Raw genomic sequence first — 25,999 nt, forward strand, 5'->3', positions numbered from 1 at the left:
CATTTTTTTTGAGGGTATATTGTTTTTTTTGTTGTTGATAGGGCTTTTTTTAGGTGACTTTTTTTTTACATTTTTGCACTTTTAAAAAAGGTTTTTGTTTTAGGTGTGGTATCTTGGGGTTTTCATTTTTGTTTTACGTTGATGTCACTATGACTATTTTTTTAATTTGGGGTGCTCAAAGCGCAACATTCAATGACCATCTTTTCTTGGCGCAGCCTTTTGTTTGCAGCACACCACTGCATTGTTTGCAAGAGAAAAAACTAATAGGGTTATTCACAAAAGGGTGACGAGTTTGGAGAAGGCAGGAGTAGTCAACGATCTAGGACAACATAGCTAAACTGGAAAGTGAGCTGAATTGGAGAATTTTTCCAAATCAGCTATGTTGGCCTAGATTGTTCACTTCTCCTGTCTTCTCCAAACTCTTCACCCTTTTGTGAATAACCCTGCAAGTTAGGCATATACCCATTGGGCCTATTAGTAGGCAATGTTTTGGCTGGAGTTGCCCTTTATTGCATAAAGCATTGTGTCTACGAGGGCTAAACACTGATCCAGGAAAGAATGAGGTAATCATTCTTTCAGCCAGCAAGGTTTAAAGGCCATAGAACTTGATGCGTCCCTGACAGCAATGACAGACGAAGCATAGTGCTATAGAGGGTCATCAACCAATAGTGGAAAATTATTAACTACCTGCAGCTCCAGCCACCTACGTACCACCGCCCATCAAAACATAACATTTGTACCTACATCCCTAGAAAAAGTGTTGCAGCTATTTAAAGACATTTAAACCAGATTTGTCTCCTGCAGAAAAGCTAAATCAAAATAAAATAGGAAAATGTATTTTGTTGACAGTAGCACACACATAGGTAAAGCAACTAAGGTTTATTGCACTCCCGGCTATAAAGGTTATATGGATATATCTATTGCTTTAGGTGCAATACACGCTCCCTGATTGACTGTCCAAACAGCAAATATTTTTTTTGTGTATTATACAGAGCCGTGTCTATGGAGACTAAACCAGATCAAAATGCTGTTAGTTACTTTATTGCTAGCAATTGCAATCACACATTCTTTAACTAGCAAGATTGAAACATGTGTTTTAAGGAGTGCCCTGTTTTTCTTTTAACGGAATGTGTCAATATCGGCTGTGTATTGGGGTGGCCTCGAACAGGCAGATTATCACTGGGAGCGATAGGTGGGAGACATCTGCCTCTGGCCAAGGCCTTCCTGATTTGGCTGGTAAGATGCAGCTCATGCATGGTAACATCTGCAGTCTTTGTTTTCTCCTTTTAGTAATGAAGATGTGAAACTATGGGCGCCCACAAATTGTACACAGTTAAGGACCCAAAGTGTGTTTTACCACCAAAAAAAATAAATCACCTGTTTGCTATTGTTTACTGCCCTTCACACACAATTACCAGGATATTTTTCATTATAGCGGGCATTTAAAGTGTCAGAACATTTGCTATGTTTTTATTCCAGCGGTGTGTAACAATTGCCGTAGCAACCCATGCGGCTGCTATGGGGAACTGGAGCGAAAGGGCAACAGCAAAAAGTTTCACCAGCCAACATGCAAAAAAAACCTGTCTAACCGCTTAGGTTAAAAACAGAGATTTTAGATACACGTCTTCTGAAGAATATGTGAAAGCCGCACTGCCTCGTCGAGGCCCCTCTGTGTAGTGCGGTCCTAACGCTAACCTATGAGAGTCTCCATCTTGGAGCACATGTAGCAAAAGGTAAAATTGGGTGCAGGTTCGCCAGGAGGCAGCCCAACCTTCTTAAAGGTACAGGGACACACAAGGGACCCCGCACATCAGCTGAGACCCCCAGTGTGTCACTGCACCAAATCAAGCAAGAAAACGCACTCATCAATTCATAACCAGCTTTCAAGCAAGGTGCACCTTGCTTGAAAGCTGGTTATGAGTTGATGAGTGCATTTGCCATTTGTTTTGCTTGGAGTGAAAGGGGGCCCCATCAAGGTGGGCTGCTGAGGCAGTTTAAGAAAATGTGTGGGCACGTTAAGATAACACATACCCACCACAATATATTATAAGTGAGGAGGGGTAAAGAGGGTAAAAAAAAAGAAAAAAGCCCCCCTGGAGGTTTTAGTCATAGTGTACTAGTATGCACAGCATATTAGCACATTATGGCAGACCTACCTGCTAAATCGATCCCCTCCAGCGCTGCACTCCTCCCTCGCTGGTGCTTCCATCTATTCCTGGTCTTCTTCTGGGTCTCCAGTCTCTGGCCGTTTGATTGGCCAGGCCCTGATGATGTAGCTCCCGCACATGTGCACAGGAGTTACTTCATCTAAGCATGCCGGGTCTGTGCGCTGAGTTGCACATGCATGGCTCAGTGTATAGAAAAACAATGACAGGCTTACATTCTGACATAGAATCTTTGCCGATCTGCATTTTTTTTAACCTTGCTTCCACTTTAAGGATTGCAGCAGTTACTATTGACACTGACCCTGTACCCCCAGTTACATTTTTAATCATGAACAGTTGATGTCAGACATACAGGAGGAGACCTCAGAATCATTGTCACAGATCCCCTTTGCAGGCTGTGCAGTAAGGATAATTTGTTTTAGTAGTGTAGATGTTACCCCCAGAGCTTCTGGTCATCCCGGCCAGCACTGAAATTAACCCTGTATGGCTAATACAGCCTTCCTCAGGCTGTAAAAATCATCAGCTAAAAACTGATAATTGTAGTTGTGCAAAAACAACCCCACAGTTAAAAGTTGTTTTTATCAGGGTTACAGAGTGATTGTGTGCAGGAGTTCTAATGTTTATGTCATAGTATCATATTTTTATCTTTAATGACTACTGAACCACCTCTTTCAGCACTTGCCTGCTGCGGCAGTGAAAGGGGTGGAAGGACTTTACATTGAGGCTTAGAAATCTAAGAAGCTGAAAAAAGTCTGGTGAGCCACGGACAGAGTAGTTAGCTGAAAAATTAAAAGTAAAAATATTTTTAACCCTTGCAGAGGAGCTACCCTGCACCCCTCTGCTGCAGCGGTCTAAGGATCTTTGAGTCATTACAGTCTATACAGTGTATAGGATATGTGGACGCTGCAGCAGAGATAGAGACAGGTATCAGCAACCAGGGTAGCAGCCAGTCGGCTCAGTGGTTTGGGTGAATATAACTTAACCCTCGCAGGCATAACCCCACTGCAAGGGTTAAGAATATTTTTGCCCGGGGTTCTTCTTGACTGTTACAAGTTAATTTCCTGCATTGCTGTCCCTCTCCTTGATTTTGGCACATACTGTTAGATCAATGACAGTGGAAAATTTGCCAGGTGGGTCCTATCAAAAAATCTGCAATGGGTCCCCGTGATCTGCAATTACACCCATGGTTTACTCGTCCATCTTTTTTATAAAAGCAGCGGATCATTTCTCTGCAGGTGATGGCAGAATGGAGTCATTATCAGGTGGTTGTAGGATTCAGGGTTGGATGCCTTTGTATTATGTGCCAGTCAGTGTAGAACACACATGGAAGCTGGATATTGTCAGAGACGAGCCTTAGTTCCCCCTAGAGGCCTAACATTTTTTCTGACAGTACAGTAAATTAAAGGAGAACTATGAGGCGAGTGCTTTTCACTCACCTCATAGTTCTAGCCGACCTGTGACAATGAGACTGTCACAGGTCGTCTCAGTAGATCGGGAGCGTTCGCTCACCTCTCAATCCTGTCACGGCTGGATTCCCCCGCTCCGATCCACCAGCACTGACTGTCACGCAGCTGGGCGGATCCCGGCACAATTGTTGGGATCCGCTTCAGCTGCGGCATCTCAGTATACCGCAAGCAGCAGCTCGCGGTATACTGCAGCGTCTCAGTATACCGTGAGCTACAGCTCGCGGTATACTGAGCCTAGGGTGACGGGAGGACGCTAGTTTGTGTCCTCCCGTTATCCTAAGGAGAACTATGGGGAAAAGCATTAACCCCATAGTTCTCCTTTAAAGATGACAGGAAGACCTAAGTAAATGGTTATCACTTTCTGCATTTAATATAGAAGATTGAATTCCTTTCAGGGCCAAACTCCACCTTTCCTCGAAATGTGATTTTGTAAGGTGGGGCAGTGATCAGTATTATTCATATTCATTTTTTTCGGTTACACGGGCGCCTGAAGTAACCATTGCACAGATTGAGAAATATCTCAGTTATGTTGTTGCCTTGGGGAACTGTAGACAAACGGAATGTTTATATTCATGTGTGTATACTGTATCCTTTATCTGCTTAAAGGTATCTCCAGTTGTATTTTGGCTGCTCATATACACACAGCATTTTGTGTAGAGTAGAGAACACCCTGAAATCAAGAAATGGTTTAAAGGAAAACACCTCTTATAGAAAAATAAAATCATCCACTTTGTATAAAGAATCTATTGCATATTATGCTTGAAAAAGTTCAAACGTTTATATAAGCAAATATTGTTCAAATACAAGAATCCTGAAGTGTTACTCGAATCTTGGTGAGCTTTGTGTTTTCTTTCCAGATCGGTGCAGTAATCCAGTGTGACACTTCCTGTAATAAAGACCGCTCACTGTTGCTCTCTCTCCTTCTGCAGGATGACTGGCCTTGTATCCGCCCCCTCCTGTAGTTTTCTGCAGGCAGTCTGCAGTGGGTGGGGCCTGTTTAGTGCCTCCCACAGCTCTGCTGTCTGCATCAGCTATGTACAGCACAGTGATGATGTCACCACTACTTTTACTATGTATACCGTGTTTAGACTTAAAAGTGACTGTAAAGAAAAAAAACAACCTTAAACTGCCATTAAATCCTCCTTCTACAACAGTGTAATCCAGCATACTATACCCCCATGCTCGCTTCCAGGACTTCTCTAGAGTCTCTCTCATGCTCTGGAACTCCCTACCTCAACCTGTCCGGCTATCTCCTACTCTGTCTGCCTTTAGGCGATTCCTAAAGACTTAGCTCTTCAGAGAAGCCTATCCACCCTCAACCTATCCATTGAACCATCATGTTCTCAAACAATTCATCCCATCACAGCTACCACCTTTCATATCACTGGCCCCTCCCTTTTAGATTGTAAGCTCTCACGGGCAGGGCCCTCCTTACCATCTTGTCTCGATTTGTATTGTAACTTTAATGTCTTCCTTATATTGTACAACGCCGAGGAAACTGTTGGTGCTATATAAATCCTGTATAATAATAATATACTAAACATTACTACTCTATTAGAATCATAGGAGGTGAAGGTCACCAGCACTCAGTCAAAAAGCATTGGATTCTTTTGCTTATTTATTGAAGAAACATGTCACAAGCGTCATTTAGCCAACATATCGGGGCCACGCAGTCCTTTTTGATTGTGTTCATGATCTCCGTCTTCTATGATTTTGGAAAACACGGCGCAATCCGTGTAATCACTACGAGCGCCACAACCATTAATCAAGGTCCAATCGCTGTAAGGGGTGCAGGTGACACATCACAATGCTATTCTATTAGAGCAGTGGTTCTCAACCTGTGTAACCTCAGGACCCACATTTGTCCTTGGTCATTAAGTCGCGACCCAAAAATAAAACATGAGGACATCTTGTGGCCAAGAAGGTGTACTGCGGGGCGACAGCTCCAGATTAAAGGTGTGGATTGTAGCCAGAGCTACAGCGCCTGGGGCATCTTTTTAAAAAATAAAAGTTTAGCCCAGAGTTGGGCTTTATAAGTAATTCAAAACACAAATGTTTCCTATTAACCATGGGTTTTCCTTTTTTTGTAGTTACTGTCAATTTTCTACTGACGCCATCTTGATAACATGATGATTTGGAAAGGAATTTTCTGAACATTTCTTACCCTTGGAAGCTGCTTTGAAGTCTAATATATAAGTTATGTCTGACGTTGAAGTCTCCAATTTAGCAGAGGCGGAGGTCAATTTTTTGGTGTGTCACTCAGTAGTGAAGGTTGCACCTGATCTAATTTTGGATAACTATTAGGAGGCTCTTCAACCACATTCCTGCATTTAATTTAAGTATTTGGAGCACTAAAGGAAGTGCTCATTTTGGTCTAGGTTAAAAAATAACAAGTATACTCACACGATGCTGGCTTTCACCTGAGGCAACTGCTTTAGGCTGCCTCATTATAGGGACGACCCTGCACTGCTTGGAACCGGCATGCCCTTAGACCGGTCCCTGAAGCCTCTCTCCCTCTCTGCTGCAGTGGTCTAAGGTCCTTATATATGTATATTTTTTTAAACCAAAAACGGCCCGGAACGCATAAAAAAAAGGCGGCAAAAACGCGGCACTAACCACTGCATTGCGTGTGCAGAAACCCATGCAGATCTGCTCTGCATTTGGTGTGAACAAGGCTTAGAGGGCAGGAAACAGCTTCATTATCAGTTACAAACCATAACATGCAAGGCGAGCCAACTCTTTGAATGAATTAGTACTACCAGCTTTAATCATAGGAAGTCTATTATCACATGCAGATTATTTTATGGCTCTTACAGGTGAATAGGTGCTTGCAAATACTCTTACCAATCCCGTCCTGAAGCAGTTCATTGTGAATATCTCAATAGAAGTTACAGGCCCTACTCTTGCCTATATGCCTGGAACTACCCTCAGATGCATTCTTTCTTATTCAGTGACCTGGTATTTTAATTTTAGTGGCCAGTTAAGATACTCTAGCGTTTATTACTCCTCTCCTTTCGGCAAGCCTGGATTAGTCAGTGCTTATGTGGAATAATTATCCACTCAATCAATTACCATAATTAGTCTTTTCTTGGTCTGCTGGGAGTACTTGAGAAGAAGATTAAGAAACATTGGTTGATCAGTTCACTACTTGAAAAGAGGACTAAAGTATCTTTTTTTTTTTTTTAAATGCAAATGCTCTGCCATTGCAAGTTAAATATAATGCATGGATACTTCCAAAATGACATGTTCTGTGGCTTTATAAATAGGTTTCCCACCTCAGTGCAGACACATAGGAGGACCTGGGATTATATCTGACCTCTTGGCTTGATATTTGCTGGCTGCACAGCTCAGAGGTTCCTAGGCTTTCAACACCTCCCTCTGAGTATGTCAGTATTCTGCTATATTGCATAAGGGTCAGAGCACATCAGTATATACAGAATAATGTGGTTTTTCACAGCCCTGCCCTTGTTCTTTCCTGTCCTTTGATAGACAGCGGCATTTAGTAAAATGTGCTGCAGGCTGTGGGCTTTTAATTAAAATGGTTCTCTACTGTTAGCTACTCAATCATTTTTAAAGTCAGCAATAGGTGTGCCCCTTCCCCCATGTGACTCCCTCCAATATCATGACTAAGGTAATTCAGAAGTCCCCCTTTAACTACTCCAGCCCCCTTTACCATTAAAACCCCAGTCCAAACCGTATCAGAATAATACACTACTCATAATAGATAGAGTTCAAATGGGCACAGCAGCCTCAACAACAAATAACCATGCTGTATCAAATTTTGGGGTTTCAAGGTCCTTGAAGGTACTATTGGCTATAAAACAAACCAGTATCTGCGGACACATTCTTGTATCTGAATGCCCCCAGCTGCCATACACCACTTCTGGGACTGCATTGACCCACATTGGTCTCTATTACCCGGTTGCAACCATTTGACTTTACCACCACAGATGGACACCCACACCAAAGATGGGTTCCCCTGTCAAGTTACCCCAAAACAGACAAATGCCTTCAAGGATCCAAACCTCCAAGCCACAGCTGTGACAAGCCAGCCTCCACTAACACAATTCCAGGGCGGATGGGAGGGATGTTCGCCTCTTGTCTGCTGCTCATAAACTGGACCCCTTGAGACTCCTCCACGCTGACCACCCTCTGAAGCCCCTCCTGGCAGACCACTATCACCCTGTCCAGTAAGTATACCTCCCCTACCTTACTTCTACCTTTCTTTAACCCTTTCCTACGCTGGTTCCCTTTCCCACCTTTGTCATGTAGGCCTTTTGCTTCTTTTTTTTTCTTAATTTCTTTGCTCCAGGCCTGTCTGAATGGTGAGGAACAACTGTTCCTCTGTGTCCTCTACAATGAAAGAACCCAAAAGCACTCAGCTCTGAGCACTTCCATGGTCGTCAGATCTTGGCGCCTCTGGCTGGTTAAAAAGCAGATTGGGCACTGTTAGTGCTCAGTCTACTTGAGTGGAGTGACAATTTGACATATTTGGCATCCATGTAATTATCATAACCTCATATTTTATATTTTATATATAAACTGTGAATTATATTGTGTTTGTATGAACTAACATGATCAACAGCAGCAACAAATATTGTGCAACATAACAAAACTACCATTTTATTATTTGATAGGTCGCATGTTTTCAGGAAATATATACAGGGTCATTCACAAAAGGGTGAAGAGTTTGGAGGAGGCAGGGGAAGTGAACAATCTAGGTCAACATAGCTGATTTGGAAAAATTCTCACTTTGCAGTTCAGCTATGTTGTCCTAGATTGTTCCCTTCTCCTGCCTTCTCCAAACTCTTTACCCTTTTGTAAATAACCCAGATAATGTTTTGAGAATGTAAGTAATTGTAGCCGAAAAAATGTGGATTTTAGCATGTGAAAATATTGGCCTGGCATCAAAAGGGTTAGAGCGGACCTCCCGCCTTCCCTCATTAGAAACCGCCAACATCTAAAATGATTTAAAACATGTCCACTTACATATATCATCGCACCTCTGTTTTTAATCCCTTGCCACATTCTTATAAGATCATTTTTGTCCGCGCCACACTCCACACCACCATTTTTAAGAATAACATAATTGGTGGCCAGAATTCTCCTCCTCATCTCGCGCATGCGCTGTATGACACTCATCTGTGAAAAAAACTTTCATCCCGCGTCCTCACAGTTTAGAAACAAGATCTCCCTGGAAGGCACTGATGATGCAGCCTTCCCAGGGGGCACCTGTGAGGCCATGACTATGTCACCAGTGTCTAAGAAGACCAGGAAGTGGAAAATAGTCACATTTAATTAAACCAAGTCTTTATTTTTTGGTTTTCTTTTCAAACTTTGGCATGTTTATGGGTTGGGCATGCTTAGGATTTTTAGCTTGGGGGGGATATCCACTTTAATCTGTTTAGTAATGCAACATACATCCTAAAGATGATTTAGTTATTATAGTTGAAAGTTAGGACTTATTTAGTGTGGTAGTTAGTGGATTAGTTAGTGTCATAGTTTAGTGGATTAGAATCCAAAAATGCAAGCTGTCACCTCGATTGCAACATCCACTGTCATAGGATTCATTTCTTTTTAAACCATGAAGAGCTCACATTGGTATCTGTGATGCAAATAAACAAAACTCAATAGATGGCATTGTGTTCTTTCTGTTAGCTCAGAGACCACGGCACGACATTATATACTTTCCCATAATGCAGATTGTCCTCGTGACTAACCAAGATACGCATGTACATTGTCCCCCCTATAGTCTCCCTGCTAATGCTGCACAACAGTCATGAATTAGAATAACCCCGTTCATGAAAGTATAATTCCAACTCCATGGTTTTGACAGTTTAGATATTGTAAGGCAGAACACGGAGATAATGTGACATGGAAATATTAAAGTAGAAGTCTATCTCTGCACTGCAAGGGTTGAGTGCTAGTTTTACCTAGGAAGCTGAAATAAAAAAAGTTATACTCACCCTAACTTCAACCGCAGCTTCCTCTAAAGGTGTCCATACACTTTCCAAGACCTTAGTCTTGCGATGGTTGTAAAGTAATTTAAAAAACGTACAATCTGCCCATCTTGGACAGGCAGATCGTACTTGTGATCATCGCAAGCCCTCCCCCCTGAGGGGCGGGCTTCCGATGACTGCAATGAGGGGCGGGCTTCCGATGATGCGCGTGCGCACACCGGCCCGTTCGGCAGTTGTCGAACAAGCAGGCCACTAACTTGCCAAGAATCGTACGATTCCTGGCGGGTTTTCCAGCCTGCTTTTTCGACGGAAGACGGGCGACCGTACAGTAGAAACGGCCGCCCGCCTTCCATACACTTTGCAATTATCGTAGGATCGCGGGATTTCCTGCGATTCTCGTACGATAATCGTACAGTGTATGGGCACCTTTAGACTGTAGACACAAAAACACAATGGTGCACGCTAACTCAAGTGCATTTAAAGTGGAAGTAAAGTAATAAAATAAACATGGCTGGGAGGGCAACATTTTTGGCAGAAGAGACATGCAAACTCTCTGTGGCAAAAACAAATTCTCCCTCTTTCCCGCGCTGAATTTTAAATTTCTGTGTACACCATATAATGCATGTGCCGTGCAATGTAAACTCAGATCATTTGCGGAATCTCTGAGATGCCAGTAATGGGCCTAATGCTGGGGGAGGATGTAACTCCTGTGCATATGTGCAGGAATTACATTTGTGGCCACCCAATGGGCAAAAATGAATGCACGGGAACCCAGAGGTAGCACTGCAGAGACAGCAGCGGTGGACTGAAAATACATCAGTCAGCACTTGTAAGTGTACCATACTTGCCTATTATGGCAAAAGCCAACTCAACACACAACAGCACACTATCACTTTAACACGTCAACATGCGCTAAATGCAATGCATGTGGTCTGAATCCAGCTATCATGCAACATATCCATAGCACTGAAGCCCTTGCTAACACTTAGGCCTCATTCACACCTGCATTTAGGGCCAACAGTGGCAGAATTCCAGAGAATTCCAACGGCTGGGGTGATAGGAGGTCGTGGAAAGTTGTGGCAGACCAGCCTGTACAAATCAATGAGAGGCTAACAGCATTTGCATGTAATCTCACATGGGTTAGGGACAGATGAGCAACCCTGGACACAACAGGATGACTACAATCATCTGTATCTCTTGCTGCATGCCCTACATTGGCAGAGATTCCCATTGTGAGGTAGAATCATCTATGCTTGCTTGCCATGGCAGGTGTGTAGAACTGGTGATTCTGATGCAGAATCCTCCTAGCTGAGTCATAACACGATAGTGGGTAATTCAGATAGTTGGCAGACAGTCAGGTCTATAATAGTGAATACGTAGTGTGGAATTACCATTTTAGACATTAATTAGAAGTAAGAGAGGATCAGTTGTGATCCTCTATTGATTCCTGTGGTCTCTTACTGGAATTTGCCTATTTCTATTTGATATCAATTTTATACAGAGATAATTAAAATATTAGTTACTCAAGAGCTCTAATAAGTGCTATTTGTATTAAAAGTGGACCAACGTTCAAAATATTACATTGATCTAGGTTCACAGTCTTCCTTGGAAGGATAAATAAAGAGTAATATAAGGTTTGACACAGCTTTCCTGCTGCTCACATTGCTAAATGCCTGGGCATTAAGTCATGTGATCTATGTTGAAGGGAGGTATCAAAGCTCAGACTGGCTGATCCTCCCTTTCAACAGACATCGTGGGACAAAGAGGCTTGGCTGTTTATGTGACCAGCACTAAAGAGAGTCTGAAGCTGCATTTTCTCCAGGAAAGGTAAGTATTTCAACCCTTCCATTCATCTTTATTTATGCTTCCAAGCACGACTGTAAACATAGCTCCTTCTACACCCATGCTTCCTTATTGGTCAAAGAGACTCCCATCACGATAAACAGGGCATGTTAGACCTCTGCCGAGGGACCACTGCTTCCACACACAGAGCAAGCAAGACTGTAAATATAGCTCCTTCAACTCCCAAGCTTCCCTATTGGTCAAAGATAACCCCATAAGGTTAAATGCGGCATGTCGGACCTCTGCAGAGTGACCACTGCTACCACAGAGAGAGCAAGCATGAATGTAAACATAGCTCCTCCTACTCCCAAGCTTCCTTATTGGTCAGATAGATTCTCATCATGTTAAATAGGGCATGTCAGACCTCTGCAGAGAGACCACTGCTTAAACACAGAGAGCAAGAGTCCCACTCTGCAGCATGCTGGCAGGGACAGGCTTTTCTACTCGGGCTGTGGCGGCTTTCTAAAGAAGACAAACTGTAAACCTTTGTTCTGGTGTACCCGGAATGCATTAAGCTGATTTAAAATGATAGCTGGGCTTTAAATATTAAATCTGGGAGGAGAAACGTGAAAAACACTGTTGTGAAAGATGACCCCTGCAGATTAGTGGAATGTAGCTGATTTATCACTACCACAGCCCTACAAGTTTGTGACTTTGCTGAACGAGTGAAGAATGTTGCTACTTGTCTCCGTACATAAACCTGCAACCTGAGCCAAAATACTTTGTATGACTAATGCTGAACGTCTCAAGGTATCCTGGTGAAAACAATAGAAGTAACACTGTAGGAAACACCTCGTCCTGCACCAAACCACAAGGGTGCAAAGGAAAAAAACACAAAGGTTCTTGGAACTGGAGCGTATTTATTAAGATTGCTAACAATATGAAATATATCACATATGGCATCAGTGTTACTCTGCATTTGGAATTGCAAGTACAAGTTCTGGCAGAGTTTTCAGGGTTGGATTTAGACATCTTTTTGCCCGAGGCAAAGTTATGAGTTATGATGACTCTCTTTCTGACAGATGACACCCCTCCTGTGCAGGAAAAAGTAATTAACAAAAAATCAAGAGGGTGCTGTTGATGGCAACATGCAACATGTCTTTCTATATGCAAAAATACTACTCTACTAATATAAACTAGAAGAAAAGGATGCTCATTTCAGAAAGTAGTGTGATTCCTCTCAACTGCACTCAAACAAGTTCTAAACCATAATGGCTCCTGTGACCAGTGGTTGGGGCTGTTGCAATCCTCAAAATGTAAAGATCAGGGCTGTAGCTACCATGAGGCGAGTGAGGAGGCCGGACTGGCTGCGCTTCCTCGCTCCTGTTGCCATGGCAAGCACAGGGCCCCATGGCAACAGGGGCGCCAGGCGGCCAACACAGCCGCTGCTTGGCAGGGAGAAGAGGGGCGGCACAGGCTCCAGCATCTCCTCGGATCCCCGAAGCTCTCCCCCGCCTGTATGGGCAGAGGCAGCGGGGATCTGATGAGAAATGGAGAGCTGCAGCCGGCTGGAAGGGACGGAGGAGGGAACTGTCATCCAGGATGGCCAAGTGGTGAGGAGAGAAAAAGCCGCTAGGCCAGGATCTGATGGCCAGCGGCTCTTTCTCTCCTCACCACTCGGCCATCCTGAAGTGACAGCACTTCCTTCTCCGCTCTCCCCCGCTCTCCCCAGCTGGCTTCAGCGCTTCCTTCTCGCCCTCCCCCCGGCTGGCTTCAGCGCTCAGGATGGCAGAGCGGTGGATCGGTAAATATCAGTGATATTTACCGATCCTCTTTATGCAGAGCAAACCCTAGAGTGATCAGCTGATCAGTTTTTGTAAATAACTGGGGACACATAGTACTATGTGTCCCCAGTTATGAATGAACAGGAAGTGCTTAACATCACTTCCTGTTCATTTATGAGTTTTTCAATGGGTGGAAGCACTCACTATAGAGGCTTCTATCCATTCATAACTGGATGATAGTAAATATTTTACTATCACCAGTTTCTGAATGAATGGGAAGCCTCTGTACTGAATACTTTCCATTCATTTAGCACAGAGGCTGCAGAAAAAGAGATTGAGGACTCTGTGTCCTCCATTTCTTTTTCTATTTCAAAAGGGAAATGTCAGGGGTTTGTTCAGACCCCTGATATTTCCCCAAAGCCTCCCCCCCCCCACAGTAAAAAATATATTAATAATATATAATTATGAAAAGACATATATGAAAAGATTAAAAATTTGTTTTGCAGAAATGAACAGAAACTAAAAATGTTTTCATTAGTTTTGTCAAACAAAACAAACTTTTATGCCATTTTGGATTTGGCCCCCAGCATGCGGGAGGTCGGGTGACATCACACGTCTGTTGTGGGGGGCACAATTTTCTGTTCTTGCCTCAGGTGTATAAGGAGCTAGCTACATCTCTTGTACAGACTGATAATGTTTTCCTATTTTCTTTCCCACTTCTGTCCACCTGTGCTCATCCATGGGTAAATGAAAGCACATCTAAACCCAAAACCCAAAATGTAAAATATTGACGCTTACCTCTCCTTCAAAGTGTTGGCTGCGTTCATTTTCTTTTTTTCCAGGCTTTTTTCCACCTAATAATTCTCTGAATAACACATTTCCTGTCCCAACATGGCTATGTTTACTCCTCCACTGTATCTATGGAGGGAGTCATAGTTGTCACCCAAGCTGGAGTTTAGACATTTAACATCCTGTCCTGCACTATCACTCAAAGTCACTGTACATAGGTGGAAGGCCAACAGTGGCACTGCATAAATACTGCATATTAAAAGCAGATGTGGTTGTAGCATATATTTGCAGCACATTTATGTCAAAGCCACACTGTAGTGTGTGGTCCTTAATCTAACAAATCTTCCAACCTGCTTTGACTTATCTCCTCTGCAAGACCCGTAAGTGCCTCTATACCTACTTTGGATTTATATGGATATTTATGTAGATGAGCACCTGGGCATTTACCTTACAAATAGAGTGTGGTGGCCACCCTTGGGTTTGTCAACACCACACCGAAAAAAAACAATATTTAGCCTCCTGGCCATAGCATTTGCCCAGCTTGGGCTGTGCAAGCTCTCTGCCAGTTCTAGCACTATGTCTCTCAGTGCAGGACTTTCCATCAGATGGTAGTCTGGTCCAAGCACCTATCTCCAAGGCCAGATAGGCCTGGGCATGCTGTCCTTGTGTGTTTGAACACTCAATGCTCCTGCAGCAAATCTGCCAGGCTATTGGCTGGGGCAACGGCTGCTGAATACCCGAACAGCACCTACATCTTATTGGAAGCTGTCACTTTCCTGCCGGTCCTGCTCCTTCTTCAAAAGTCGATTGAAAAACATGAGTTCGAATCGAACATCGGCAGTTCGAGCGCTCGACGAGCGCCGAACTTTATGGGATGTTCGCGGTCTGTTCGACCGCGTACATTCCATAATACAAAATGCCCATTGAAGCTCTGATTGGGCAAAGTCTTGCACCTGACCACAGGTCAGGTGCAAGACTTTGCCCAATCAGGGCTCAGCGGAGGAGGGGCCTGAAGGTATGGCTCCCAGCCTGCAGACGAAGTGGAGGCAGGGGGGCGGGCAGAGGAGCCGCGGCCGGACTGAAGGAGAAAAGCCGACGAACCACCGGGACAGCGAGCAGACGGACCAGGGGACCGAAGGCCGGGACAGCGAGTGGACGGACCAGGGGACCGGAGGCCGGGACAGCAGCGGAGGTAAGGGGGCCAGTACACTGTATTTATTACATGTACCGGCAACTGTATGGGGGTCGAACATTCGACCCCCATACACTTGCATTGAGTTTGATTTCATATTCGAACATTTCGGCCATTCGAATGTTCGAATACGAACCGAACAGGGGGGTGTTCGGCTCATCCATATTCTTGACCAAGGCTACATCATTATGTTACAATTTAAAACTAATTGGAATACGTACGGCTTAGGAGGACTAAGTCGTACCAAACAGCGATTGTTTTGTGTTCTTGCTAGCCTTGACTTCAAGGTCAGTATAACAATCTCCTGCTTGCCACGTATCTATCTAGGTTTTAGTATAACTAATTTCTAATTCATGGTCACTGATACTTGGACCTGTTCTCCAAACATCTATCAAATCTTTGCTTTATGAATTAATTTTCAGAAAATATCAGTGCACCTTTGTCGTTTTCAAACTGAATCTGTGCATACAACATCACTTAAAGTTACAGTAACAACAGTGCTCCATGAAATTAAAACATAATTGCACTTCTGAACTGCTTACTGGTTTGGCAAAAAATTATGTTCCAGTCTGCATCCCATAGCAGTCATGTGACTAGTGGGGAATTATTGGTCACATTTTCTCAGTTTCTGCTGAGGAGTCTGGATCAGTCTTTTTAAGGCTGGTTAATGTTGGTCATTAACCATAAGATGATCTGGTTGGTACCTGGGTGAATGGACAACAAACTCATGTTTACTGCAGTGCCCCGCTGACCAATCTTGGGTGGAAAGACCATGCAGGTGAAAATTAGAGATTTTAAACTCCTCATGATGTGGTAGCCCTGGACAGGTGTGAAAACTTTGTCCAACTGTTGTTCTTCCTAGTGAGACAACAGACACTGCTGCTGACTGTCACACACTAGTTTTTCATTCTTCTACATATGTTTGACTGTTGGAGGTATGGAAACCCTGTTGGTGGACATTTTTCCCTGGGCAAGAGTTCTTTACAAAGCCAGAAAATGGTTCAACTCTCCATCGCCCTCCCAGAACTGATATATTAGTCTGGGGAGGTCTTACCCTTTTAACCAAAGGTAGGAAAGCAGTATCTCAGCTGTTGTGAAGTTGTTACTAAAAATTGGTTTATTGTCAATTATTGAGCTTTCCAAATATATCAACCAACATCATCTGGTTTTTGTTAAATATTTTTAGAAGTTTGCGCAATTACAGCAACTCTTTATATTTATTCCAAAAATGGAAACAAGCCTTGTGAACAATGAAAAAAAATTCAGGAAGATGGTAAAATGGAAGAACACAAAGTGAAAAATGAGTGAGCTGTAGTGTGGACATTGATATGTGGATTGCCATAACTCCATGCAGATTAGCTACAGTTGAGTCTTGATCCATTACTGAAAACTGTATTGAATTCTGAAAGATGATTGATTGATAACTATACCATGCAGTAATGGGCTTGTCTTGCAATTCCTCATTGTGTGAAACTGTGTTTGGGGAAGACTTATTTTATTGGTGCATAGAGTCACGTGTGGTGTAGTCACCAAGCACGGAGGGGCCCCGTATACCCCGACTAAGACCTGAATTTGCCATGAACTGGGCTGAAAGGAAACAATTTGATGTCCATTGTAGATCACTGATCTGCTCTGCCATATAGATCAGTTGAGGGGCTCTTCGAGCCTGTTACCAGTTTACTTACGCACTAGTGTCTGCAGGTTTCCCATTGAATGGAACCATGCTGTCTAATGAATTGTAGAATCCTCATCCTTACCACTGACTTCCAGTCAGCAATTTGATCCACTGGGTTCCCTGTTTTTATGTAGTAGCAGAGCACGCAGAGAATTATGAATGATTCTCCTATTACTGTGATGATGTAGTCCTAAAATTGAAGTATTATACTTCTTTTATTGGATAGCGTCTAATAACTACAGTTATTTCCTATGGGGCTTGATATCAAAGGAGGTGGGGAATTCCACCCTATAACTCCTTGTACCTTCTGCTTTTAAATAAAAGCAGGAGGGAACAAATGACATAGTAAAGGGTCCAATGGATCTCTTTACTATTTCTCTCTATCCAGCTCTTGTATCATATACATTGTCTAGTATTGGCTAGGTGATGCCATTATAACTGCAAATCACACATATAAATAAGATTAGGTATAAAATAAGTTCTCGGAATAGAGCGGAAAAGGCATCCACATTTGTTTTAAGTATTTACATTACAGTTTCACATAAAAGGACACAACTATTTGCTCATCATAAGACCAGGAGTAAGGAGACGTCTGGCACAGTGTCAGTAGCTATGTTTGGATTATATTATAAATTAAACAATGATATGGCATTCTTTCAATATTATGTAAGGGCAGCAGATTTAGGCGTGAAGGATTACGCAATTATCATATGACCTAGTGAGGTAGGAAAAGATTTGCTAGTATTATTATTATTATGATTATTATTATTATTACATCTTTTTCTATGGTCATAGCTAGCTAGAATAATTAGAGGGCTGAATTCTTGGTGATCTGTCTATGTATGCTCACTTTTACAGAATTGTTTTATGTTGTACAACACAGTTGCATGTATTATTTTAATAATCTTAACAGTTATAGCCCCAAAACCCAACCTAACCATCCATGTGTTCTGTTTCAAATAAAGAAAGCAGTTTTGCCATTATACTACCTCTTTTCCATGGTCCTCCTTCCAGCCCGGCATCATCCAAACCACTTTCTCTGAGCCCAGGCCATCATGGACACCCCCCTGGCGTAATGTCATCACACTGGCCTGGACTGACAGAACTCCTGGGCAGAATGGCATTCGCACACCAGTACATGTGCAATCCTGTCCAGAAGTAAAGACCACCCACCACCGTTACTGAGAAAACTGGCTTGGCTGGTTTGTAAAAAGAAAAGGCTGGAAGTGGGCTTTACATTTATAGCATTAACTCGCACTATGTAGAATAATAATAAAGATACACTAGCTAATCTGATTTTGCCTTTTATCAATGTTATTGCTGATTGGCTACCACAGGTGACTAACATTTTCTCATTCCTCTTTTCTTTATTAACTAAGTCTGTGCACTTCATTAGATATGAGCTAATTTATTTGTCCTATATAAGCTGAAATGTGTTTTATTGAGCTCTGTATCCTCAGCACAGCCTGCCTAGGCCAGCCTTCAAAAAATGTGTATTCTGTGGAGTTGTTCATTTGTAATCACAGTAGCATTTCTAAAAAACAAACATTTATGTATTTATTATCGACATTGAATTCAAGACGTCATTGAGGAAAACATTGGTGTCTGTTGCAGCCTTTCTCAACCAGAGTGCCTTGGCACCCTGGAGTTCCTTCTGTCCTTCTCAGTGGTGCCACGAGATTTTGTGATGGTAGGACTCTGATGTGAAGGGGGGGTGCTGAGGGCTCTTGATGGGAAAGGGGGGACTCTAATGTAAAAGGGGATCTCTGATGTGAAATTGGGGAATTTGATGTGAAGGGACAACCTTATTTTTTTGTGTTTTTGCATGGGGCCCCGGCTAAACCCATTACATTTTAGTCTGGGGTGCCTTGAGATTTTTCATGTTTTTAAGCTGTGCCATGACTGAAAAAAGGTTGAGAAACACTGGTATTGTATGTACGGGGATGAGTCAGAAATTATCCGCACTCTGGCTGTAGAATTAATTTTAATCAATTTTAGAAAAGACAAATACATAATTTATCGACATAATCTCCTTGCTTTTCAATACACTTTGCCCGTCTGTCAACAAGCTTTCGTACTCCCTCATTAAAAAATGTTTTAGGCTGAGCTGCGAGCCACGAATGCACCGCTGTGTTCACTTCTTAATCAGAGGTGAATCTTCGCCCTTGTAGAGCAGCATTCAGGGGACCAAAGACACATAATCCCCTGTCACCTGTCTATTTGACAGAATCATTTCACGTATACGCTCAATGTTGTCATGAGCCTTGGATGCGTTCGGCTCCGTCTTGATGGCACTTGTGCGACCTTCCATGAACTTCTCTATCCATTCATACACACTTCGTCATGACAAAACACTTTCTCCATACTGCAAACAAAGTCTTCGAAAAATATTGGTACCAAGCGCACCCTCCGACCACAAAAAACAAATCACTGTATGCTGCTCTTCTTTTGTGCAAATCACAAGTGGGGCATCCGTTTTTTTTCTCCCACCGCAGTTACAAATGAACTGACGTAATACGTTCACACCTGCACAGCAGTGACTGGGGAGACAGTAGCCTTGAACGGAAAGCGCTGATAAGAAAGTGCAGCCAAGAAAACATAATAATAGTGTGGATGTTGCAAACATCAACTTTCTGAAATTTGGCAACAGCCCTTCTAAGAGTAGACTAAAGAACACCATTGTGTCGCGTATATGGTATTACTCACCTAAGTATATCTCTGTCTTGCACAAATGAGTAGGTCAGCTAGCAGGCTTACTTGGTGTAATCATTAGACATGTGCGATTCGTTTCGTTCCGAATCGAAATTCGGACGAATTTTCGGAAATTCGGACATTTGGATGTATCCGAATTCCGAATTACAGACATAACGAATGCAAACGAATCCGAATTTCCATTTCCAAAATTCGGTAGCGTTCGTACGAACGTTTGTTTCGTTTTCTGTTCTTATTCGTTTCTTATTCGTTTCGTTTGTTGGAGCAAAGTGACATTAGAGAAGGAGAAAAATATTTTTCCCCCCTTTAAATGTCACTTTTGCTGCAAACGAACGAAACGAATAAGAAACGAATAATAACAGAAACGAAACGAACGTTCGTAGTAACGCTACCGAATTTCGTCCGAATCCGAATTCCGAATCCGAATTGACTTTCACACCCGAATCCTGAAAAACGAAATAACACAAATCCGAATTTAAAACGAAACTAAACTAAACGAATTTTTTGGCAGTGCACATGTCTAGTAATCATTAGCCCTCTAGATACCAGCTCATGGCAAAGAGTTTTCGGGTAGGTTCCCATTAGTAGCAATGTTGGATGGCATATTCATGGGTTGCTTCATATGTAATATGAATACAGCCTTCAATACTTTATTGCTCAACCCACTGGATGTGAGGTTCTTGGATATGGCTAGACACGGCTTGGTTGTTCATTCACTGCTGCATTGTAAAAGCTGGGGGGGTCATTTGTAGGTTCTCCTCACACTCTAAAGTTTAAAATTAAGGTGCTCTTGGGGCAATGTCTTAGCCACTTGGAAACGATCAAGGTGGACATATATGACGCTCTTAGACTGCAAAGGTCGTACCACCATACCCTGGGGACTTGGACTGCGGGAGTGCACATTAATGATAATGGAAAACAATTCTTTTGGTTTAGACAGGTAAAAATGATTTTTGGCAGCACATTAATATAATTACTTGTTTTTACTGTGAAACATTGGGAATAAACAGCCTTTAATTGTGATTTATGTTTGGATTTCTTGGGAGCACTAGGGTGTTTAAAGGGCATTTCAAGGGCCCCTATTTCACGCTCATGTATGCTTAGGGGCTTAGATGCACTGGTGCTTGTTTGAATCTGACTTCTCTATACAACCAGAAATAGTTCAAAGCAACTCAAGATCAGTGAAAGAAGACATCTGGTTTGCTATTACGGGTTTCTGAATTCAGCATGTAGTAATTACCCTTTGTATTGCCTTGACAAGTAAGTCTGCTTTTGCTTTCTGAAGGGGACATGGGCTTAGTTACAGTATATGTTGCCTCTGTTCAGTGATAGGGTTACCACACTGCATAGTTTCTGGGTAATCGGTCTACAGCACTACTTAGGCCAAACAACACTATATTTTTATACTATTCATTTGCATGTGCATTAAAAAGAGAAATTTAATGCAATTTCTCTTTTTACCCTGTTCCTGTTCATAGCTGAGTAGCACAATCTTTTATTGTGACATGTATTTTGTCTTGTATTGTTTGTCTTCCAATTAATCTGAAAACATAGGGGGTCGTTTGCCTGGCACAGCAGAAATGTAAAGAACGCTTAGTATTTTTTATCAATGCATAAAAGATGTTATCTGATTGGACAGGGTGCAGATCATGATGTCACCACCCCTCATCCAATCATAGAACGACTTGTATTCATTGATGAAAATACTAGGCGTTCTCTGAATGACCACGGTGGCAGAGGGCCATTCAGGTCACAGAACATTGTGGCGAGCACTGCAGCAGCTCTGGCGAATACAGTGATTTATAGCATTCCCAGTGGCCAGTCAGAGGACTTATGTAAGTAGGCATAATACTTTATACCTGGAGTTCAGCTTTAGCTCACTGCAATTCTACACCCTTTAGTCTAGTTATATATTATTTTTAAAAAATCATTAAATATATAAAAGTACTGCTTAAATCAGACTGTGAGCCATTCATACTCTGCTACATTACACATTGCTGTTAATCTAACATGTTTTCAGGCACTGGGAGCTGAGGGAGCACAAAGTTAAGTGTGATATTGCTGCTTCATAGTTTAGTCAAAAGACAGCTGATCATGAAAGCTACAAAAAAAAACAGTGGTGTAACCCTCCAGGGTTTATAGTGCCGCAGTACCAGGAATGAAAGAATTACAAATGCCTTGGCATGAAAAACATCTATAAACATATACATATCTTTAATGGTGTATGTAGATATCTGGCAGGAATTTCTGGTTTAATGTTTACTTTAGATCAAAACAGGACAAAAAAGTCACAAAAAGTTATTTTTTATATTAATATTTAATTCATAAATATTTTCTGCAGCTCGAGGGCAAATTTAATTACATTCTGATTGATGAGAATGTGTCTTATGATGTGTCAGAAGCCAAAAGTATTCATGATATCATCAAAAAAAATGTACACAGCTCTGCCATGGTCTGTAATTGTTTGCTACCACCTAGTGGTAAGTTGTTGCATTGAAGATCTTTTTACAGTAAACATTCGTTCGAAATCATTCATCGGAGCTTTCGATCTTGCCATCAATGAGTCAACTAATGGCTCAATGAGGAGATTGCTCGAAAGCCCTTAAAAATTTCGTTCAGACCTGCTAGGTGGATGGAAGTCCAGGTGTATTGTACAGGTGTCTTTTGTGTGTAGCACATCTGCATTACAATATGTATGATTTTTCCAGAACGAAGATAACATTCACTGTTAAAATTTTGCTCATTCAGATAACAAGAAACATTTTCCATCCTGCACCTTAGTTTTTCCTCATCACGGTCAAAATGAACATTGATTAGACCCAACTAACCATTAAAAAAATCAAACAAATGTAATGAAAATTACAATTTTCAAACAAAGTTCTACTGGTGTATGGCTAGGTTTAGGCTCATATCAGACCAGCAATCATGTCATTGGCAGCAGCTCTTTAACCTTTTTCACTAAAAATCACAGCAAAATGCAGCTCTGCTTGCTGATATGAAATGATCTCATTAGTTAAACATATTTTTTTTTCTACTTACAATTACTGTTTTTCCACTTCCTGGTCCCCTTGGGCATTAGAGATGCAGATAGAGACGATGTACATGGTCACATGTCCTAGTCACATGTGCCAGAGTTCCGGGAAGTAAAGAGAGATATATAAATCTGCCCTTTAGTATAAATGGGCACTGTGAGAAGAATGGGGAGGAAAAGAAAAATAAGGTATACAAAGAATAAAACGTCTGCAATTATCTAGAAGTATGTGTTTGGAGATTGTCATTACTAAACATTTCTAAATGCATATTTGTCGTCATTTCAAAGATATGGGTAAAGTCCCTCTTTAATAAAACTCCTGCATCCACAGCATCGTCCCCTTGCTGGTCAAAACACTTCAGATCCTTGAAGTCTGGCTTTACACCTATGTGTTGCAGTAACGCTCGGCATTCTGTGTCTTTAGGAGTGGCACCCTAATCCACAGCACAGCCGGTACCAACTGATTGCATTGCAGTGCCCCGCCCACGCACTTACTGTGCATTATGGTGTGTTGCATTACAATTAAAGTGCAGGTCTAGATTTAGTTCTGTTGCCATGTGTTGACAGTATGTTCTAAACAAGTGGGTTGCTTTAATGCAGCCGGCTACCACATGGTAACTTCCATTTGATAATCCAAGTCAACAGAATGGCACAGTCTGAAGGACGCTTAAAACGTTGTAATGTTTCAGTTGAAAATGGGATGTTGCTTAAAAAAAATACAATAATCATTTTGTTTTATGTTTTAGTTTCCCAAAAACCATTGAAGTCTGAAGAGCCAGATGGAGATCTGGATGACGATGACACGGTATAGTAATACTTTTACCATGTTTTGTTGGATAGCAATGAACTGAAGTTTATCTCAGGGTTTCTATGCCCTGTGCACAATGCTTAGAATAACACCTACTGTATATCACACACCTTGCAACCATTTTCATCCTGCCTTGAACTTTTGTAATCCATAAAACATATTAGACATGCTCTAAGAAAATGTAATAAAATGGTCATGAATCTGATTGAGTGACAAACACAAGTACAGATTTCATAGGTAGTTTTAGTTGCTCTGTTCCTTGACATCTACCCACTCCTGGCTATTCCCCTGTGAAATTAAGTCCACAGCCATAAAAATGGGCGGCACAATGACTTAGTGGTTAGTACTTCTGTCTTGCAGCATTGTGGTCCTTGGTTTGTATCCTGACCAGGACACTATTTGCCTGGAGTTTGTATGTTCTCCCTCTACTGATTGAATGCAATGTATTGGACCTTTGCTTGGTTTTGCACCTAGACAATAAATGTCCGCTAAGAGGTAGGTCAACTGTCCTGGGAAATAATGTACATATTGTATATGCAAGATTACCTCACGGAGCTCATAAATGTAAAAGCCGTATATGGACTAGACTAAATTTGTTTCCATAAAAGTAAGATGTGAAACACATAAAGATTGAGATTTTCTATAAATCTGGCCATATAAATCCGTTAGCCCTCTCCAATGTGGCCCTTTTTGGCAAGATAAGATGGCAGTCCCTTGTCCAAGCAGTAGCAGATGCCCCCTGGCTGGCTGCTCATGGGGAAACAAGTCTATAAGCAAGTCATATGGTTCCCACCAAGTTGAGCTGTGCTGGGAGCTCTCGCCTTTCTCAACGTTACATTTAGCTAAATGTATAATTGGCTTGGCCAAGATTATATGTTTAGGATGCCACCAGCCAATTGATGAGTCTCTGGGTGGTTGGATACTGTCCATTGCAATGTTAAAGTAAACCTGTAAGAGTAGAATATGGGGGTTGCCATTACTGATTTCCTTTTGAAAATGATACCTACCTGATTCTTGTGCTGGCCTATGCACTTTGGGGCTGATTTATAACATGTTCACACAACATATACAACACATAACTGCCACTAGATGAATTTCCTACGCTCTTTGGCTCCATCTAGTGGCAGTAATGCACTGCAAACGTTCTTCGCACAGATATTTACAGTGTGCATACATGTTATTTATCAGACCCTTTGAGCCATTGTTATTTATCAGACTCTTCGAGCCATTGACCTGGAACACATATGCAGATCAGGAAAGTCAGAATCAGAGGTCATTTTCTGCATACTTGTGCCAGGTCAGTGAGCAAGGAATGTACAGTACAGTGCATAGGTGCCACAATAAAAAATTGCTAGGAGGGAAGACATGCAAAGTTTCTACTGCCACAAGACTTCTTCTCCTTGCCCCTGGCAATTTTTATTTTGTGTCCACCGATAGTGGCGCATGTGCCCAAGATACCTCTGAGTATGAAAATCTCTGTACAATAATAAGCTCCCACGCTACTGAAATCACTGAACATCATCCTCTGGGTAGTTCAACAGCAGCCTAAGGCTCCACAAAAATGTTTGAATCAGGGGCATTGCTTGGTATTAGCTGGAGTTTTTATGACCACCTTCAGTAGGTTACTATTAAAGATCTGTAGACAGAGCTATGTCTATGAAATGCAGCTTTGTCTACATGATGTGCTCCTGATAACACTCAATGTACATATATACTGCATTCTGGACATACAGCTGGATCTACATTCCTCCCATCTGAACACTGACTACACCATAGATGAGCTAGGAACCTGCAGAAACACAAGGGGAAGGAGTGGAAAAGGTGGTGGAAGGTGGAATTTCTGAGGCGCAAATTGACTTGATTTGGATACAGTTGATCCACTAACTCCCTGCAATGCATTCATCAAATGCCCTTACATTTTCCTCCGTTGTAAATTGCTGCACAGTAGTCTTGTTTTGTATAAATAACCCATAGTGAATTCATTTAATGATATAAGACAGACATGGGAATTCAAATCCGATTCTATTTGCACTGTAATTATTTACAGTACAATTAGCGTGTCAATATTTTTCAGAATGAACTGACCACACCTTATGAAACGCTTCCATCTAGCTGAAAGGTGTGTGGCAATCCCATAGTCAAATTCTATTATTTGAATTCTGTGTAACTTGCCTGTGTTCAGTGCGACTTACATTTCCCTTTTGTAATATGCATGTTTTTTCTGATAGTTATAATGTTCCTGTTTATTACTAATTAATTATCTGTATGGTGGAAAGTATTTATGATTTTTTTTATGAATAGCTAATATGATACATTTTTCTATATATATCGATTTAGATGATTATCTACTATTTTTCATGATTATTTATTTATTCCGTAAAGTGTTATCAGACTCATATGTTTGAATTTTCTAATTTTTAGCTCTTTCACTTTAATTGAGCTCATACAACAGGGTGGCATGTTGGCTAAAGTGATTAACTAGGCTTGTCTCGGTTGAATGGAATCTTAAGTCATTTGCAGGGTTACAGCCACTGCTAGAATGTTCAGCAACCAACTTTTCCGCGTGTGTCGCATCCTGCATCTACCCGCTGCCCCCTGTGGCGAAGACACCCTATTGATGTAGTGGCCCTTCGGG

At 41.9% G+C, this 25,999-nt stretch overlaps 1 protein-coding gene across 1 annotated transcript in view; it reads left to right on the plus strand.

Annotated features, from left to right (window-relative positions):
• The first annotated feature begins 12,923 nt into the window (after nt 1-12,923).
• AHNAK2 (AHNAK nucleoprotein 2) overlaps nt 12,924-25,999 on the plus strand; it is a 43,794-nt gene continuing 30,718 nt past the window's right edge. Inside the window, exons 1-3 of the mRNA XM_018556083.1 lie at nt 12,924-13,169; nt 21,867-22,005; nt 23,303-23,361. Coding sequence (XP_018411585.1) covers nt 12,924-13,169; nt 21,867-22,005; nt 23,303-23,361 — 444 coding nt within the window. The remainder of the gene's footprint in view (nt 13,170-21,866; nt 22,006-23,302; nt 23,362-25,999) is intronic.

The sequence above is a fragment of the Nanorana parkeri genome, unplaced genomic scaffold (assembly GCF_000935625.1).
Source record: "Nanorana parkeri isolate BGI_ZX_2015 unplaced genomic scaffold, ASM93562v1 scaffold12, whole genome shotgun sequence".
NCBI lineage: Eukaryota > Metazoa > Chordata > Amphibia > Anura > Dicroglossidae > Nanorana > Nanorana parkeri.